This window comes from Peromyscus maniculatus, chromosome 12, assembly GCF_049852395.1.
Source record: "Peromyscus maniculatus bairdii isolate BWxNUB_F1_BW_parent chromosome 12, HU_Pman_BW_mat_3.1, whole genome shotgun sequence".
NCBI lineage: Eukaryota > Metazoa > Chordata > Mammalia > Rodentia > Cricetidae > Peromyscus > Peromyscus maniculatus.
The window spans coordinates 80,205,393-80,219,430 of NC_134863.1; the positions used below are offsets into that span (position 1 = coordinate 80,205,393).

At 38.7% G+C, this 14,038-nt stretch overlaps 1 protein-coding gene across 34 annotated transcripts in view; it reads right to left on the reverse strand.

Annotated features, from left to right (window-relative positions):
• The window catches only part of Synj1 (synaptojanin 1), a 79,627-nt gene that overhangs the window by 32,553 nt on the left and 33,036 nt on the right, over positions 1–14,038 (reverse strand). For 11 of the 34 annotated variants that reach the window (XM_076549188.1, XM_076549187.1, XM_016002082.3 and 8 more), the window contains exons 7-14: positions 13,921–13,982; positions 13,095–13,191; positions 12,156–12,325; positions 11,109–11,190; positions 8,888–9,040; positions 5,860–6,016; positions 3,695–3,718; positions 1,014–1,205 (exon numbers count right to left, since the gene is read on the reverse strand). In XM_076549188.1, coding sequence (XP_076405303.1) covers positions 1,014–1,205; positions 3,695–3,718; positions 5,860–6,016; positions 8,888–9,040; positions 11,109–11,190; positions 12,156–12,325; positions 13,095–13,191; positions 13,921–13,982 — 937 coding nt within the window. Of the gene's footprint in view, positions 1–1,013; positions 1,206–3,694; positions 3,719–5,859; positions 6,026–8,887; positions 9,041–11,108; positions 11,191–12,155; positions 12,326–13,094; positions 13,192–13,920; positions 13,983–14,038 lie in introns of all 34 variants that reach the window. The other 23 variants (XM_016002084.3, XM_076549190.1, XM_076549189.1 and 20 more) reach the window with 3 other exon arrangements.

Below are 14,038 nucleotides of genomic sequence, written 5' to 3' on the forward strand. Positions count from 1 at the left end.
TTATTATTAATCAGTCTATTATTATTTCTATTTCCAATTTGGATTAATGTAACTGAAAAGGGCCCAATTTTAAGAAAATATTTGGGGAAAATTCCAAAAGCTAAGACATGATTGATTAAAAATTACTCGAGAAGGAAAACTGGTATCTCGTACAAGTTCCTGTACGTAGCACTGTCAAATTGGTCATTATATACTACTGTTAAAGGAAGCTGGAGTTGATTCTCAAGTTCCTGGTTCTAATCACCATCACAGTGCTGGAAGGCTCTGCTGTGAGTAGATGGTGGCAGAGTATCCGCCAGGACCAACCCAGCACTTTCTTATTTAATCTGTTTAATCCCCAGGCCCTGTGTGGGCTTATGCACACCACGTCTGTGCAGACGCCCCATCTGGGAAGAGCAGTGAGCCTTTTCTCTCTGAACCTCCTCTCCAGGCTGCTTGTACAATCAAGTCAATATAATGTCTACAAAATTGCTCATGACCCATCCTGGAAAATGGAACATTCTGGGCTTGAAAAATAAAATACAAATGATCAACTAATAACCAATAATCTTGGTTCTTGTCTATTCAAATAAAAGCAGAAGTAGTTTCTCTTGTATGTGTGGCTGCCCTCAAAGATGTCTATTTATACATGGATCCCGACTTTCTGAGAAACAACTGGCAAAAAAAAAAAAAGGATTTTCAAATGTTCTATTCATTTTGTTTTTGTTTGTTTTGTTTTAGGAGTCAAAATTCTACTGTGTAGTCCAGGCTTGCCTAGAACTTAGAGCAATCCTCCTGTCTCAGTCTCCAGAGAGCTAAGATTACAGACGTTAAGAAACCAAACCCAGCTCCGCCATTGTTTTTTATGAAGTAGAAAATGTCCAGAAGTAAAAAGTGAGGTAAGACTTTATCAGACTCAACCTAAGAAATGTTGGCTTAAAAACTAACAAAAGAAGCCCAAGTCTCTTTCCTAACTTAGTCAAGTGTCACACTGCAGTCAGGACTTCCATTAAACCCTGGTAGAAAAATCCAACCTTGAAACTCCTGGATGCCAGCTAACTTGGGAGCATCAAGAAGCCAGTCTGTGAGCGTCTGGTTCTTAAATGCTATGCTGCGGAACTGCTTCCCACCATTCACATTCCAGGTTCCCACACACACTCGAATCTTCTTCGGTTTTGAGTACTTGTAGAAGTTCTCACACATGTTCTTTAAGACTTTGGAAGATGCTAAGGGAAAACAAGACGCAAAAGAATGTTAGTGAACGGCGGTAAACCATCCAAAAGTGTTCTTTATAACAGAGGGTATCAGGATACAGCCATTGTCACGAGCACAAATAAAGAGCATGCGCAGACACAAGAAAGAGATCAGCTCCGAGTGCCAAGCCCAGCCGGAGGCAATAACCACACAGAAGAATGAAAGTAAAGGCTGAACATAAAACTGTTACAGAATGACTGTAGTAACACAAAGCATGCAGGGGAACAGCTCTGGTTCAGTGGTGTACTCGTTTATAATACATAAAGCCTACAGCAAATGACTGACAATTTTATTAAGAGTATGGTTAAAATGTAAGTTTTATTCTCCCTAAACAAAAATAATAAAAACATCTACATTTAAGATTCAAACTATTGAAAGGTGGCTTGATGAACAATGGCTCCCTCACAAAAATGAGCATCAGGGAAGAGAATGAGAGGCTCAAATGAACTCACTACCGAATGCTTCCCAGCTCACTGAGAAGAGCTCAAGTGCTCAGTGGTGACCGCAGGGTCTCTGCTCTTTCTGTGCTCACTCACTCACCCCCAGGCACCGCCTCCTTCCCAGGCTTGCTCCGATTCCACAGCAGTCAGACTGCACTTCCCACAGCCTGCAACACTCGCCCTCCCTCCCCCAGCTCTTTAGTCCAACAAGGCTCCTCTGACCCCTGTTAAAACTGCACTACGCCTTTCAGGACCACTGTCCTCCCTTGCTTATTTTCATAGAATCTTTCATATTTTACCAAATAACATCACTTTACTATGTTAATTATTATTTTATCATATCAAAAACTAGCAATATTCTGAGCAACTGGGACTGGGAAAGGTAAAACGTTAGTATCATGAGTGTAGTTTTTGACCTCTGAGCCCCCTGAGGGAACTGAAGATTTATTTGGATGATAACCATGTCCCCATTGGGGATATTTGTACACTGTGTGAAGATATATTGCTGTGATCAGTTTAATAAAGAGCTGAACAGCCAATAGCTAGGCAGAAGGTACAGGCAGAAAGAGAAAGAGGAAGAAGAATCTAGGCATTCAGGGAAGCAAGATGCATAGAGGAAGCAGAATGGGCAAGACATGAGGTAAAACATGGACTAAAATAAACGAGTTAATTTAAGTTATAAGGGCTAGTGAGACAAGCCTGAGCTAAGGTTGAGCTTTCATAATTAATAGTAAGTCTCCGTGCCATTATTTGGGAGCTGGCTGGCGGGACAGAGAAAGACTAGTTATACTCCATTGTCTTGTGAGCAGATGTGTACACTTCTAAACCTCTTCCTTCCTATCTGATTTAATTATTTATAGAGGTGACTGGTGATAACAAAAACAGACCATTTATTCTGTCCTGTCAATACAGTGACTATTCTCTATTATTAGGGATATCACTGAACTTTAAACTAAAGTCATTATCACTGGGAAAACACCATTTAAAATCTACTCAATGCCAAGGTGTCAATTTTGTGATTGTACAACTTAAAGAAGTGAGCAAAACAGTAATGCCATGTGAACAAAACCAGCCTGCCATCTTGCTTGAATTAATAAGGTCAAATCACTTTATAAATAGAATAAGAAGGTAAAGTATAATCCTAGTTTATTCTTAACATGTTTTGGCACCTTAATGTGCTTAAAGAAATAAGTCTGCTAAAACCACAGATGTCTGTCTCTAAACACCACGCCCTTAGAGAAATGATGCTCATTACATAACCCAGTCTGTGGTCTCTCCCCACTTCCTTTAAAACAAAAAGCAACAGTTTCTCAGAAGAGTCACAATGGTAACCAGGCAAAACACCCTAGGATGGGGAAGAGAAGATATTATTTTTGGCTAAATTTCTGGCAAAACTTTGCTTTGTCCTGTTTGCTACAGATTCACCTTTAAAGACAAGACCATAAACCACAGAGAACGAAGAGATGAAATTCCTATGAATACACAGGCAAGAAAAAGAGGAGCTGTATCAAGTGCTCCCAATGCACCTGCTCTGACTTGGTGGACAGCACTGACGCTGTCTAAAGTGAACAGGTTTTAGATCTTATTTTAGTACAGGTCTGGAGTTAAAGAAAACAAGTCATCCACAAAGTAAAAGAACGAATGCTGAGTCGTTATAAACAGCATGGGCACTATCTGAATCAATGCAAAATAGCCATATTTAGACCTTTTTCTGCAGCCTATGAAGAGCAGGATCTAACAATAACAACATTCAAGGAAATATAAAGTGAAATTTAATCTAGCTGAATTACCCTTCATTGGCAGAAGCCTGTGATGCAGAAGACAAAGACTACTGTACATTTCTTCCAGAATAAAATACTTAATTTCTGCAAACTTAAAGTTTTTATTCAGAGTAAAACAAAACACTAATTTATCCTGTAATATCATGAGGATAAAATTATATCTGTCTGTGCACAACATCAGCTTTAGAAAAATGAAGAGAAGGTTGCTTTTATGTATACATTGATTTTTCTATACTGTACCTGACTGCAATGTCTGTTCAGAAACTATGGATGCATCAAGAAGAAAACAAAGAGTCATTAGTAAAACAACCAGTTACATTTACAGCCTGGCGTGTCACCCGAAGGACATCCTGAGATGGCCTTACTCGTCTCTTTCATGTTGACAGCTTGAATTTGTTTTTTGAAGCTATAACATCAAAGACAATAAATAACAATAACTGATACAAACCCATGTGTCTGCACTGACTCAGTGATGTCCATTGCTTCACGATGTGAAGGTCCTCCTCTTCCAGATGCGTGTGTGTGTGTGTGTGTGTGTGTGTGTGTGTGTGTGTGAAAATCTAAGAGGCTGAAGGACACCAAAGACATGGAAATGTATGTCTTAACACATACCTTTGAATATTCTTTTTCTGGGACTCACCAGGTGAGAAGTACCATCGTTCAGCTAGAACAAGACAAGTGCGTTCTAAAACCATCAACTACACTATATAAAACTATGCGAAGTCCCATGGCTGTAAAGGCTTATGGGAAAAATGGGGCAGCACACATAAAAACGTCAAAAGTGACACACCAAAGAAGAAAGGAACCGAATTTTAAAAGCAGCATAGTATTATGTACATTAAATGGTTATGAAAGGCATGACTATACAATATAAAGCACTACATCTTTAAAAAATATGAAGCTGGCTTGTGGAAAAGGGCATAGCAATTGTGAATGATAGCAGAAGGGTTATTAGAAAATGGATGGGAAGTTGAAACATCAGATGTGGGTGGGTATGGCTCAAAACACATGTTGAACTGCAGAAGGGAAGGTGTTTAAGGTGTGTGCATATGGTTATGTATGTTTTATATATCTGTACCCATAATTGGTTCTGTTGAGTAGTTTTCTGCATTTGCCTATTATTGCTTGCCAGCAAAATCACGCATAAGCTCATGCAAAATTAGCATCATGTTCATATCATTACCTAATGTATCACCACAATGGACCAAGTTCTCAGTCTCAAAACGAGCATGGCAGTGGAGCCGACTGCTTTGAGAGGCACAGCATGGTGGGATGTGCAGGAACCTAGACACCTGATGCTTATCCTGGGGGGGAGGGTACTGAGGTTCTTTGCTTCATCTCTTCCTCCACACACTTACTTTCAATTGTTGCTTATTAATGCCTCCACATCAGAGTAGGCACAGGTGGAGAGAGGTGACAAAACAGACATCAGTAAGTCTGAAGTTCGAAGACATCGTAAGCATCAGACTTGTTTTTTACATTTGAGGGGTTCCAGCCCCCATGCCTGCTTATCCACTCCTGAGAAGCTGCTTGTGATGAAATCTGACAGTCTATGCTTACCCGTAGGGCCCGTCTCAAGAGGACATTACTAAAAATTCTAGGAACTTCCCTGTGTGGAGAGTGTGTGTTGGAAGGTTTGGGGCTAATAGGAAAGGAAGCCCTCAGTGCTCTAGTCCTAATGGGAGAGAATGGAGCTAGAAAGCTAACTGAACTTGTCCGTTATACCCCAATAAAGCTGGGGAGGGGCAGGAGGTCCACCCAATCACATGTTTTAATACATGAAAAGTTCCAATTTTTTTAAACATTAGTAAAAAATATACAATAAAAGGTAAAAAGCTACCTTGGGGAAAAAGGCTACTTTATATTTATGTCAAATATTAAAACAGAAAATAGCAGTTAGTGGCCAATAATACATATTACTTTAAACTGTTACTATGACTTATACTGATTCAAATAATAATAACCAAAGTTAGGAGGTGGTTACAGAAACATTGGTGGTGTTCATGAAAAATTAACCAGTTCAGATAAAGGCCTTTCTCAATGAAGCACTGCCTATCTAACTGGGTTACCAAACGCTCTCAGTGCTCGCTTTCAGTGTATAGAAACCTGCCTTGGGTCGTTAGCAGCACATACAGTCATAATCGGCAGAAGAAAGTACACGTAGTGTTCAGAAAAAAATCCAGCCAGTCTGTGGCTAAGTATTACTAATAGCATTAACACTCAACAAGAGAAAAACTTAACTGGAGAATACTTCTTCAAAAAAACCACTTGTACAGAAATCTCTTCCAAAATGCTATAAATCAACAACAGCCTAAAAACTACTCATGTCGATAAGTTTACATTTACTTTTTTGGACTTTCTAGGACTATAAAAAATGAAGTAAGTAAAGTATTAAGTGTGCATACCACGCAAACTTCCAGTGGTTAGAAGTGCTCGGGCTTTGTCAGCTAAGTCACTGTTTAGAGTATTTCCCAGGAGCAAAACATCAATGGCTTCCTGCTTGGAGCTGTCGAAGAAGTTGTTCTGAATGGTCCTGGTGACAGAGCGAGCACCATCTTTCAACTTTCCAGCCTGTTGTGGGAGAAAGGAGCATGGGCTCAAAATACTGCTGACTTGACTCAATATGTATTCTGCAATGTTAAATTGATTTCATAAAATTCTAGTATTAAAAAGGTCCTAATAATGATCTTTTAAATGCATAACTACATTGAAAGGCCTTAAAGTGTAACTTCTCCCTTACAGTCTGCACAAAGAAAATAATAAACTAAACACCACAACTCCATCAAGTAATATACTGAGCAGTAAGTACTTGATCATATATTTATTTGAATTAAGATTCCTTTCTATATCATAACTTTTAAATGTGGGGATGGGCTGGATGAGGAAAGGCAGCAGGGACAAAGAATGATACAACTCCTAGAAAACCTTCTAAGTACTTTTTTATACTTAAAAGTGAAATTGCTCCCCAATAATTTAATGCTAGTTAGAAACAAAACTGAATCTAAAATAAAAGGTCTAGTTAAAAAAATAAATTTGTAATTACATCTCATAAATGTAAATACATAAATTTTAGTTTACACATTAAAGATATTTTGTTGCCTATACAAATATAAATATAAAAAATAAATATCTATTCAAATTCTGAGAGGGTTGATTACAACTTTTAACGAATGGGTATTTCACTTAGGCATATTATCAGACAGTATTTTGATCCTATAGACTTTTTTTTTTTTGGTTTTTCGAGACAGGGTTTCTCTGTGTAGTTTTGGTGCCTTTCCTGGAACTCACTCTGTAGACCAGGCTGGCCTCGAACTCACAGAGATCCACCTGGCTCTGCCTCCCGAGTGCTGGGATTAAAGGCATGCGCCACCACCGCCCGGATTGATCCTATAGACTTTTGACTGTCAAAAAATAACTTTGGTTTGGAATATGTAATTTTCTTTCATCCCTTTGAAAAATAACAGTAATTACAGGCCAATTTTCAGAATAAGGAGCCAATTTTCTTATATGCCACCAAATGTAATATGGCATTAAATCATTATTTTTGTCATGTAATACATAAAATGATGTTATTGAAAAAAGAACACTCACCATTCATTATCAGGCAATTAATCAAAAGGAGCCGAGAGAAAGGAAAAGAAAGAGCAGTTCAGGTGTTAGATTTTAGCTCAATTCAGGCTAGTTTATTTAATATTAATATATAAAGATTTCATACCTATACATTATGTTAAAGATAAGCATACTGAAAATATATGCAACTTCTGTACATATATTGTCTTAGTCACAGCAGAAACAAAGGCAGAGGCACATGAAAAAGACTATTTTAAAGCAACAGTGGGAGAATCAGATTTTAATAACACAAATCATACTATTTAAAAGGAATAATGAAGTCAAGCAATTTCAGATTTTCAAAAGAAAGCGGTGTTTAGGGAGTGAGGACCTGTAACACCCCTGTCTGTGGTGAGGCTGATGCCTGCGGCAGAGGAGCAGACTGAACACAGAGTTGAGATGAGGAATAATCTTCACAGAACCTCAGCTGCTATGCTGCTGCTCAGGAGACCATGAAAATGGCCAACCTTTTCTCTTTCTGCTGACTGCTGACTGTTTGGGTGGTTTGTTTTGTTTTAAACTAGGTTTTGTCAGGCCTGGTACTCGATATAAAGCCTAGGTTGGCTTTGAACTTGTTGCAATCCTCCTGTCTCAGCCTCTCCAATGCTGGAATTTATAGGTATGAACCACCATATGTAGTCGGAAGTTTTTCTGTGTCCCGGCTGGCCGGCAGTCGGAACAAATCTCTCTCACCCACCAGTCTTGCAGCCGCTTAGACCCAAATAAACATACATAGGCTTACATTATTTTGAAACTATGGCCATGGCAGGCTTCTTGCTAGCTAGCTCCTGCATCTTAAATTAATCCATTTCTATAAGTCTATACTTTGACATGAGGCTCGTGGCTCACCAGTTCTTGACATCTTGCTTCTCATGGAGGTGGCTGGCCATGTCTCCTCTGCTCTCTTTTCCCCTTCCTCTCTCTCTAGTTGGAATGTCCCACCTAACCTTATTCTGCCTCACCATTGGCCAAACAGCTTTATTTATCAGCCAATCAGAGCAACACATTCACAGCATACAGAATGACATCACCCATCAACCATTCCTAGCTAAATGTTCTCACTTTTATCCAGAAATAATCTGAAGAATTGTAGAGATTTTGGGTAAGTTAAATTAAGGTCAGGGTCCCTTAAAGAGTTAAACAATATTTACGTACACAGAATCATAAAACATACATAGCTCCAAATCCCACAACAAGGGCCGAGTACCAAACAGGAAAGTAACCTAAAGATAACACAAGCAGCTACAAGTCCTGATGAGACTCAGTATCATACTAAGACAACATCCTGCCCTTTACTCCAGCGATGGTTCCCTTTTAAAACCAAAACAAGCAGAAAGTACAAAGTTAACAATTAAGCCCAAGTAATACTGGGTTCACTGCACTCTTGCATAAATTGGTGGTGGGCTGTATGTCCATCCACTATTTGTGACATAACTCCCAAATAGAGGCACCGTGTCAAGTGCAGGGGACTCAAAGACCAATGAGCAGGATAATTTATCAGGACTATGGATTTTTTTAAATCTTATTTAAAATCAATATGAACAATATAAAAAGTAAGATACACAATATTAAGCCATGTACAATAATATCTATGGACATATACGATGGGTTATCTCTAAAAGCACACTTAGACTAAAGAATCACCTGTGCTGTATTTAATCATCAGAATCTACTACTGTGGGAAGATGTATCAGAGAGAACATGAAAGCTAAAGGAAGCAACCCTAACAAACTCCTGCTAACTTAAAACCCACTATTAAAAAGTCATTTCAACGTTCTAGAGAGGAGAGAGATGACATTAATGCTATGACAGTTTTGGGTCTACCTTGGCCTTCCCTTCAAGGGCTCCGGTGCCTGCGTATATCTTACTGATGGAATCACCATTCACAGACCACATGGACCGGAAAACTTCTTGAAAGCGAGTCACTAGCTGAGGCTTTTCAGCTAAGCCCAGAGCATCCAGCTGTTTAGTTAGCATCTGGAAGGATAAATGAGGATATTTAAGGTAAATATATATTTATATATAAATATATTATTTATATTTAAATGTATATTCACTGTAATGTGACTTTTTACAACTATTAGAATTAAACTTAAAATTTATAAATATAGGATTCTGAAAGTATTAACACTTTATTGGGCTATGTTTACTACCATTTTAATTTTTAAGGTAAAATTTGTAGTTTTTTTAAGGTAAAGTGTCATTTCAGTAGATTCAAAAGAGACCGTGAATTTGGAAATCCAAGAAGCAATGCTCCTCAATTAATGCTGTAGCCATCCCTGCAGCTGGAACAGTTTGCCTCCCTCACTGAGAACCTAGCTAATTCACAGTATGCTGGAGAGCAGGGAAATAGGTACTGAGTTCACCTAAGCATACCCACTATCTTTACGCTCTGGACTTCGTTCTGGAAACCTGGGTAATTGAGGTTAGGTGAGCAAGAGAAGGGCAATGAAAAGGTCATGGCAGCTTTTCCTGGATAGTCTACACTGATGGCATATACAGAAGAACTGTGGGGGACCAAGGGACAGGGCCTTTGGGCAACAAACCCTCCATCCCAGAGGCAATAAAAGCATTCCACAAGCTACTGATCTTTACTTGGCATGGCTCTAGCTTGGACTCTGCAGCATGGAAGCAATGTCTATTCCTCTTACTGACCCTGCACTTTTACTGAACTCCTTCCTATTTACATTTCCTTCGTATCTGTTAGGTGTAGTAACTATCTGTAATTACAAAAGATTTAGAGATATACAAAAGCCCCTCAGAAGGATCATTTAATTACTTAGGCTTATGCTCGAGTTGTTCTGTGTTCACGTGGGCCATAAAATAGCCCCCAGGGTCTCCTTTATAGGCTAAACCTTTCACTCTTGGAAGAAGTGGGGAAACAAATTCCACTTCATTCTAAGTTATTCTGTAAGCGGTTAACCAACTGTGAGAGAGGGCACACTCTCACGTCACACTTCCAATAGTGAGAGTCAACTACCGCAGACTGGAAATGGACACTTGATAACTGAAGTCTAAGAACTTCACTAAGCCTGGGCAGGTCCAGTCAACACCCAGTCACCCAAAGCCTGGGTTTCGATCAGACCTGAGCCATGTGAATTCATCTGATTACGACCTGCCTTCTTTCACATCTCATGTGTCATATTTTAAGAAAAAAAGATAAATGTCAATGATAGGTTTCAACAAAAGTCAAAACAGTAAAATTTATTTACTTATATAAAATATCTGTGCCCCAGAGAACTTTACACAACTGGACTTTCACTTGAGACAGAAGCTGAGCGTCTGTAATTAATTAACTAATGCACAGGCCAAATTTAAGATCATTAACTGAGAGTCTTTAGAGAGCTTGAAAACTACATCCTACCTAATGTAAAGTGAGTCCACGACCTCCTTTTGGCCCTGACTCACTGGGCAGGGGAGACCTGGGAAAGCTCGGGGTTGCTCTGGTTTACTGAGTAGCTGAGACTGTCTATACTAGACTGAGCTTGGTGAATAACAGTAAAATAAACCTAATAAATAAATAAATAAGCTTCTAAAGGCCTTAAAGCAAACCCTGATCACTTTTCACTTTGGCTAGCTTTGGCATTTTCATCTGATTCCTAATTAATTAATTAGATTTTATAGCTACGGACTTGATAATGCTCACTTGGATTGAGTTACAAACTATCAAAAATATAACCCTATAGGAATGTACATGTAAAAACAGATTCTCAACATCCTAAAATAAAATCTTGAAAATATCAACATAAAGTTCAGATCCATGCAAACTGTTTCAAGAGAAAGGCCAAAAAAGCAGTGGTCACTGCAATACCCAAGCAGGTGTCTACAAGGAGTATAAGAAACAACAGGAGAAAACAGGTGTATCAGAACGTATGAAGAGAGAGGAAGGGAACGGTTAGACCACAGGGCCTGAGAGGAGAAAGGCAAGAAGTGAAGAAACAGAAGTCTCGAGGAAGGCTTAACCTCATTACTCATACAACTGAGAAACAGGTTTACAAAAGCACTCAGGATGCATACGGCATAAGCATTAGTTTTTTGTTTTTACCTCTAAGCCAAGGAATGCCTGCACACTGTTTGTTCTATCAAGACAATCCAAGCAGTTGGTTCGAACTGTACCACTCTGGCACCTGCAACAGTTCCAATCAAGTTACATGGCTAGTTTGTGGAGGAAGAAAGCATCAGTGAAGGACAGCAACAGAGATGGTTACAGCTGAGTACCTCTCTAGCTCCAACTTTCTATCGTCACCATACTCAGGCACCAAATACTCATGGAAATATTAAACTGATAGCACCTATGCACACTCCTAGATTCTACATCTGCTAATGTTTTGTCCTGCATTTTCATCACATATCTACCACAGATTTATTTTTAATTAGGCCCATAGTTAGGCGCTAAATATACATTCAGGTTTATAATCCTATCGTTCTTTCCACAAAATAATAAGAATTTGGGGAATGATTATTTAAAACAACAAGAACAAGAAGAAGACCTTTCTCTTGACTGCCCTATAAAGCCATTGTGACATAGAAAATACAATCTGAAAAAAGCCAATTAACTTTGAGCTTTGTTCACAGGTTTACTTCAATCTATAATCTCAACTTAAACTTTCCAATGTACTTTTGTCTTATTCCATGTGTAAAAACTAAGGATTTAAGGTACACTAATCAGGCACTAAGCAGAGGTCTCCTTGTCTTTGCATGTAATGGTCTTCACTAGTGTGAAGAGCGGCTAAACTTAACTTTACTGATAGCATCAAGTCTGGAAGGCAGGTGAACAGCAGCTCAGCTGTTGGTAGCTGTGTGACCTGGAGCCAGCCCTGCCTCAAATGCAAAGGCAATCGTAGATCCTACCCTCACTGCTACTGACACAAAGACAAATACACTGCTGTCGCACAGAATGTTCTAGATAATGTAACTTTTTACTATTATTTGTTGAAAGCTAGAGAAAAACAAGCTTAGCATAAAGTATTAAAGAAACTTAAAATCATAAACTTCAATATAAAAAAGAAAATTTAACAGTTTAATGTTAAGAATGAATTTTAAGTTGTAGCCAAGTTCCAATTTAAAGAGTCGAGGAATAGAACTGTCAAACCTTTTAACATCATTGCCATCGAAATAAAAAAATCCGTAATCGAGAAACTTCTGGACTTGAGGCTTGAGGACGCTGTGTAACTTTTCCGCCTTTCCTCCTTTAACCATTTGGTGATAGTCGAAAGACACCATGTGGACATCGGAAGCGTGCTCAGAAGCCTTCAAATGACTCTGCAAGTGGAAAGCAGACGCTCGAGTGCTGCTGGCTGAGCGGCCCGTGCTCTGGCACGCAGACTGCACACTTACACTCCAGGCCACCTCGGGTCTCTGAAATTTCACTCCGCCCAAACAGCTCTCACTGGCACTGGCAGCCAGAGGGACAGTCATTTTTGATGCCTGATGGCATTTGTTGTCTAAAGCCCTATACTATCCCTGAGAGACTGAGGGCATAGTTAATTCAGGGAATCGAATAAATACTTCAGTTCGGTTTAGAAAGGGAATAGTTTCCAATCACGTGTTTTATTGTTATGATGGAAATTTAGTACCCACTACAGAATCCAAAATAAAGCACCTTGATTTTTAACATTTAACAAGTCTAATCAGAGATTAAAAGGCTCATCTTTTATGCCTTCATTCAATATATATGTATATCTTCTAAGTTTACCATTAAAATATCACTCTCAAAAGCATAATGTTAAATTAACAATTTTCTCGCAATCGTAAAAAATAGCTAATTAGGTTATGTTTCTACTTAACCAGACTTCCTAATTTAAATCTTAGAAAATGGTTTCTAGCTAGTCTACATATCTTATATAATTACATTGATCCATAAGTATTCTGCTTATGCTATTTTCTAATAGCCTCAGAGCGTTAAAGGCATCACCAAACCCTAACTTTGTCTAGGAAGTGCTTTCCTTCCTAGGGGGTCTGATGACTTTGTTGTCTATTTCCATTCTAGGTGACCATGGGCCAGAATGGAAGAGAAAGCAGCTGCACTTACCTGGAAAGCCTTACTTAGCATATGTTCACCTTCCTTAGATCCAAGCAAATTTACCACTATTTGTTTACCATATAAATCCTTAAGTGTTCGGAAATGCCTATTGACAAAGACAAGAAACAGCATGTTAAAATTACAGCCTTTCCCTCAGTAAACAAGAAACTCATAAAATTTGCTAAATTGGATATAAATCCATTCTACATCCCATCCCTGGATGGATAAGATTCAGTAAGTACAATTTCCCCTCTGATTTATGGATGCCAAGACACAGCCCACCTGGCCCTCTGATGACCACATACTTGAGGAATATTCAAGAAGGCTATCTGACTAGGTTGGGCCTTTGAAGGCTCCTTTATCTGGGGCTTTGCTCCCCCCAGTTTCTGTTACCTGAGCTCAATCCAAAAAAAAAAAAAAAAAAAAAAAAAAAAAAAACCCTAACATATGTAATTACTCTTTCAAGAGAGATGCTACATCCGTGCATTGGTTTTAGTATAGTATGCTGTTATAATTCTCTAATTTTTTCAGTTTTTACTTATTGACAATTTCAAAAATGCATATAATATGACTAGTTCTTGTTAATCTCTCACACTGTGTCTAATCTATACATTAAACTTTAACATATTTATGTATGTTCAAGAAAAACATCAGTGTAAGGTGTTGTGGTATTGCACACCTGTATCCATGAGGATAAAAGGTACGACTGAAAACAAAAAGCAATTAAAAACAAAGAAAAGGAAACATAATAAAAGGTTCTGCTATATACAGCAACACCACACAAAGCAGTTACAGTCTGAGCCTCATAGTACTACACAAAAATCACCAGGTCTACCTGTCAAAAGCAGGTGCATTGGCTTCAAATCCCCTCGACATACGGACACGATGGGATCCCACCTTAAGCAAGAAAAAGATTTAATCATTACCCAGACCACTATCAAGACAAAAGAAAC